Genomic DNA, 6000 nt, shown 5'->3' on the forward strand with positions numbered 1-6000 from the left:
AAACATGTTCAACATTTATAATGTAGTCATGATCTAAACATGTTCAACATTCATAAACATGTCATGATCTAAACATGTTCAACATTCATAAACATGTCATGATCTAAACATGTTCAACATTCATAACGTAGTCATGATCTAAACATGTTCAACATTCATGATGTGGTCATGATCTAAACATGTTCAACATTCATAATGTAGTCATGATCTAAACATGTTCAACATTCATAAACATGTCATGATCTAAACATGTTCAACATTCATAATGTAGTCATGATCTAAACATGTTCAACATTCATAACATAGTCATGATCTAAACATGTTCAACATTCATGATGTGGTCATGATCTAAACATGTTCAACATTCATAATGTAGTCATGATCTAAACATGTTCAACATTCATAAACATGTCATGATCTAAACATGTTCAACATTCATAACGTAGTCATGATCTAAACATGTTCAACATTCATAACATAGTCATGATCTAAACATGTTCAACATTCATGATGTGGTCATGATCTAAACATGTTCAACATTCATAATGTAGTCATGATCTAAACATGTTCAACATTCATAAACATGTCATGATCTAAACATGTTCAACATTCATAAACATGTCATGATCTAAACATGTTCAACATTCATAACGTGGTCATGATCTAAACATGTTCAACATTCATAACGTGGTCATGATCTAAACATGTTCAACATTCATAACATAGTCATGATCTAAACATGTTCAACATTCATAAACATGTCATGATCTAAACATGTTCAACATTCATGATGTGGTCATGATCTAAACATGTTCAACATTCATAACATAGTCATGATCTAAACATGTTCAACATTCATAACATAGTCATGATCTAAACATGTTCAACATTCATAATGTAGTCATGATCTAAACATGTTCAACATTCATAACATGTCATGATCTAAACATGTTCAACATTCATAATGTAGTCATGATCTAAACATGTTCAACATTCATAACATGTCATGATCATGGGAGTCCCCAGGCTGCCTGTCTGACAGCAGCTACCCAGTATTGACAGCTCACTAGTGGTGATGTCCTGTGTCAGTCATTAACTGCTATTGATTATCAGGTGTGATCAGTATGATCAGTATGATCAGGTCAGTTATTAACTCTTATTGATTATCAGGTGTGATCAGGTCAGTTATTAACTCTTATTGATTATCAGGTGTGATCAGGTCAGTTATTAACTCTTATTGATCATCAGGTGTGATCAGTATGATCAGCAGCTCCTCCATGTAGTGGACTAACAGAGGGACCCAGCAGGCTGAGGAGACCCATCTTAAGGGGACAAGGTGTGAATAAGGTGTGAATAAGGTGTGAATAAGGAGTGGATAAGGTGTGAATAAGGAGTGAATAAGGAGTGAATAAGGTGTGAATAAGGAGTGAATAAGGTGTGAATAAGGAGTGAATAAGGAGTGAATAAGGAGTGGATAAGGTGTGAATAAGGAGTGAATAAGGAGTGAATAAGGTGTGAATAAGGAGTGAATAAGGTGTGAATAAGGAGTGAATAAGGTGTGAATAAGGTGTGAATAAGGAGTGAATAAGGTGTGAATAAGGAGTGAATAAGGAGACAGGAGGAAGAGGAGGTGGTGAACTCACGTAGTGTTTGGACGGGTTGCGCCTCTTCTCCACGTCCACGACTTTCACGTCCAGCACAGTCCGAAACTGCATCCTGACCCTGCAGAGGCTCTGCATAGGAGCGAGAGACGGGCCGCCGCCGCCGATCAGCTCGTCTCACGGGAGACAGACCCCAGCATGCATCACTCTCTGACGGAGCCCCGAGGTCCTGGAGGTCCTGGAGCCCTGGAGGTCCTGGAGGTCCTGGAGCCCTGGAGGTCCTGGAGGTCCTGGAGCCCTGGAGGTCCTGGAGGTCCTGGAGCCCTGGAGGTCCTGGAGCCCTGGAGGTCCTGGAGCCCTGGGCTCTGATCAGAATCAATCAATAGGACCAGGAGCCTCCCGAGCACCACAGCCGAGGAGGAGGAGAGGAGAGGAGGAGGAGGAGGGGGAGAGGAAGAGGAGGAGCAGGAGGAAGAGGAGAGGAGGAGCAGGAGGAAGAGGAGGGAGGAGGGAGGAGGAGGAGAGGAGGAGAGGGAGAGGAGGAGAGGAGGAGAGGAGCAGGAGGAGGAGAGAGGAGGAGAGGAGCAGGAGGAGAGGAGAGGAGGAGAGGAGGAGGAGGGAGGAGGAGGAGAGGAGGAGGAGGAGAGGAGGAGGAGGAGGAGAGGAGAGGAGAGGAGAGGAGAGGAGGAGAGGAGCAGGAGGAGAGGAGGAGCAGGAGGCGAGGAGAGGAGAGGAGAGGAGGAGAGGAGGAGGAGGAGAGGAGCAGGAGGAGAGGAGCAGGAGGAGGCGGTCACCTTAGGAGCAGAGGCAGGGAGCGTCCTCTTTGTGCCGCGGTGCTGTCGGACGGCCGCTCACCTGCAGCTCTGTGGCTGTGTGAGGAGAGGAGGAGGAGGAGGAGGAGGAGGAGGGAGTGGGATGGGCTTCACGCGCACGTCCCCGGGACTAGTGAACGCACCACGTGTCAGTGCGTTCCTCTCGGAGACACGAGCGTGCGGACCGAGCTCCGTCTCATGTCGTCATACTGCCTCACAGGTGTGCACAGGACCGGGCGCGCTCTGAGTCACGAGCGGCTTTCTGTCCGGAGACACGAGCGGCCGCAGAGACAGATGTTTGAGAGAGCCAATCAGCGACCGCCTCTCCGTGAGAGAGCCAATCAGCGACCGCCTCTCCGTGAGAGAGCCAATCAGCGACCGCCTCTCCGCGAGAGAGCCAATCAGCGACGGAACACTGCCCCCTGTGACAGCAGCACAGCCCGTTAGAGGGGTTCACCAGACCAGTTCACTTTAAGAGGACCCTCTACAGGGGACACTAAACCAGACCAGTTCACTTTAAGAGGACCCTCTACAGGGAACACTAAACCAGACCAGTTCACTTTAAGAGGACCCTCTACAGGGGACACTAAACCAGACCAGTTCACTTTAAGAGGACCCTCTACAGGGGACACTAAACCAGACCAGTTCACTTTAAGAGGACCCTTAAACCAGACCAGTTCACTTTAAGAGGACCCTCTACAGGGGACACTAAACCAGACCAGTTCACTTTAAGAGGACCCTCTACAGGGGACACTAAACCAGACCAGTTCACTTTAAGAGGACCCTCTACAGGGGACACTAAACCAGACCAGTTCACTTTAAGAGGACCCTCTACAGGGGACACTAAACCAGACCAGTTCACTTTAAGAGGACGTCCCCAGCTCATTATTTACATTAAGACAATTATCTTTATCTTTTCAGAATATGTTTGTTTCAATATGCAAATGACACATTCCTTTTATTGAATCAGCTCATTTCTATACAGTACCAGCACATGTGAATGTTGGATAAAGCCGGGGTCTTGTTTCATTGTGTTTTCTCATGAGGGAGAAGGAGTTAAAGGCTTTTCTCTATTTTCAGACACAATCCTGTAAAACCTCTATGTGAGTCAGACTCCAGACTGAGGAACCATAACGGTGCTCAACCCTTTTGTAAAGGCACATCAGCCATTATTCAAAGCAAGCTTTAGGATAACATGTAGCATTAGTTGGGTGGTTGGCTGCTGGTCATCAGTAGGATATGCAACATTGTCCTCTGGTGGTCCTGTGTGTCGGTAAGGAAACGTATGTGCTCAGATCTTCACTGTGTGATTTTAGATGACATCATTCCAGCTGCTGCTGGTGATACATTGGTCACATCATTTGCAGTGTCGCCCCTCTCTCACTCACATGCAGGTTAATGGTTTTCAGGATATGGTTCAATGTGTTACATCTATGGGATTGCATTATAAAAAAATGTATTAATATTTTTTTTATATTCTTGCTCTGCATGAAAGTATTCGTGACAAAAACAACATTGAGAAAAAACTAATTGACGTGTAATTGAATGGAATAAAAGAAACATCACTGGCGTGAAGAGGCCTTAAATTTGGCCCCAGAGGCCCCGTTAGCGGGTTCATCTAATCATGGAAGAGCCCTGGTCTGTTATTTATTTCCTATTCGTTTGAACATGTCTTCTATCATAAATGTTTGAAACAGTGAAGTGCTCAGTGGTCCTGAAAGCTCCCCTAATGTCTGTCATTATGCAGCAGTCATTTCAAATAAAACAACAAACATGGAGTTCAAGTAATGTTGGCAGGAGTCACACTTCAGTACACATTCACATTCACATTCACAGTACACATAGTAACAGTACACATAGTAACAGTACACATAGTAACAGTACACATAGTAATACTCCAGTCAAAACACAGTGTAATGGTTGTCGCTGGTGCTGACGATGTCGCTGTTGGTCTCCAGGGATTTGAGGACCAGCTCCAGCGTGGCTTTGCTCACGTTCAGGCTGTGGCGCTGCCTGACTGCAGACAGGATGTGCAGGATGTGGCAACCCTTCTCTGCATCTACGGGCACAGGAGGAAGCAACCGTCAGCAGGCAGGGATGTGGCCATGGCAACCAAGGTTTACCACACTTTACAGGGACACCAGGCGTATATGGAGTTTAGTTTGTCAATATTTCTACGAGCAGTTTTACTGGATATATTTGTTTTTAAATCTCACAGAACGCCAAGAAACCCATTTTTGACATACAGGAGGTGATTGTACAAATTTAATAAGCAGCTTTAATCCTTGATTTCTTTAACTGAATGATAATCAGCTATATTCAAATACATTCCAGCCAACATGGCAAACCCATTTTAACGCTGTGATCCACCTCAGTCTGCTTTATTGACTACATTAACCATCAACACTGATTGCACATCCACATAAATGCTGGTAACCGTTCTCCTTAAACAGGCATATTTTTATCTCCAGTTACAGTTACAACATGTTTACATGCGTTAATGCCCATAATCCTCCTTGTTTTTCTCATCCTGGCTGTCCTGCAGCATCTCTTCTCACCCTCTCTCTGAAATGCTCCGTTGTAGCTCCTCCCTCCAGAAAGCAAAGTCTGCTCTGATTGGTCAGCTAGCCCGCTCTGTTGTAATTGGTCGACGTTTCACATTTCAAAAAACTCTTCCTCCAGAGCTTCAGCTCTGTACGAGACTGCTTTCATAACCACTACACCATGGTAGATGTGATATACACTCCGTCTTTCTGATATGGTATTTGAGGGCACTATGACCATTAACATTGTGACCTCATAAAGTTACATTGTGACCTCATAAAGTTACATTATGACCTCATAAAGTTACAGAAGTGAAGGAGAGAATTCAATGGAGCCGTTTCAGGAGCTCAGGAGCTTCTGAGGGGGAGGGTAACTCCTTTTAGGGGTGGACTTCAGGTTTTACACTCTACGGACCTTTTACATATACAAATATATATATAACACACTAAAGAAGGGGGAAAAGGAGGAAAAGCATAATAGGGCCCCTTTAATTAAGAGCAACAAAAGGATGTGTACTTACACTTCTCTCTCCGGGAGTCCTCCCTGATGACGTCTTTGACGACGATGAGTAGATCTGTGTCATTTGCAGTCACCTGGTGGAGGCAGCAGCATGAATCCTCACTGAGGTAACCAACTGAAGCGGAGCAGTTTATTGGACATGTCTCTGTTGTTTCTTACATGATAGACCTCATCCTGGGATTTGACCTTGCGGTACACGACACCCTCGTCCTGTAAAATTTGCAGGGCCTCCTTCAGAAGCTGGCGTAGCTGCTGGCATGCAGATGGACCCGCCACAGGCTCCTTCACAGCAACAGAGAAACACAGTAATACAACAGAGCTGACATGAAGTTACATTTAAAATGACACACGCATCCCCTCTGGTTTTACAGTTAATAAGCATGTAGCGATGGGATAAGGCATTAATCAGAAACAGACACTGTGGCACCTATTACAGTGTTTTACAGATGTTTTGCCTTTTGATTCAGTTTTAGTTTTAGAGCTACATCATTTTCTACTGTCAAATTGCACTGCAACATAGAAAT

The 6000-nt window shown here is 44.9% G+C and overlaps 2 protein-coding genes across 7 annotated transcripts in view; both read right to left on the reverse strand.

Annotated features, from left to right (window-relative positions):
• sh3pxd2aa (SH3 and PX domains 2Aa) overlaps window positions 1–2099 on the reverse strand; it is a 97653-nt gene extending 95554 nt beyond the window's left edge. For all 3 annotated transcript variants that reach the window (XM_054603846.1, XM_054603845.1, XM_054603844.1), the window contains exon 1: window positions 1644–2099. In XM_054603846.1, the coding sequence (XP_054459821.1) occupies window positions 1644–1739 (96 nt within the window). In that variant the 5' untranslated portion in view covers window positions 1740–2099. The remainder of the gene's footprint in view (window positions 1–1643) is intronic.
• A 1119-nt stretch (window positions 2100–3218) lies between these two features.
• The window catches only part of stn1 (STN1 subunit of CST complex), a 13320-nt gene continuing 10538 nt past the window's right edge, over window positions 3219–6000 (reverse strand). For 2 of the 4 annotated variants that reach the window (XM_054604453.1, XM_054604454.1), the window contains 3 exons: window positions 5636–5758; window positions 5478–5550; window positions 3220–4472 (listed from right to left, as the gene is read on the reverse strand). In XM_054604453.1, the coding sequence (XP_054460428.1) occupies window positions 4315–4472; window positions 5478–5550; window positions 5636–5758 (354 nt within the window). In that variant the 3' untranslated portion in view covers window positions 3220–4314. Of the gene's footprint in view, window positions 4473–5477; window positions 5551–5635; window positions 5759–6000 lie in introns of all 4 variants that reach the window. The other 2 variants (XM_054604451.1, XM_054604452.1) reach the window with 2 other exon arrangements.

The sequence above is a fragment of the Anoplopoma fimbria genome, chromosome 9, assembly GCF_027596085.1.
Source record: "Anoplopoma fimbria isolate UVic2021 breed Golden Eagle Sablefish chromosome 9, Afim_UVic_2022, whole genome shotgun sequence".
NCBI classification, from domain to species: Eukaryota; Metazoa; Chordata; class Actinopteri; order Perciformes; family Anoplopomatidae; genus Anoplopoma; species Anoplopoma fimbria.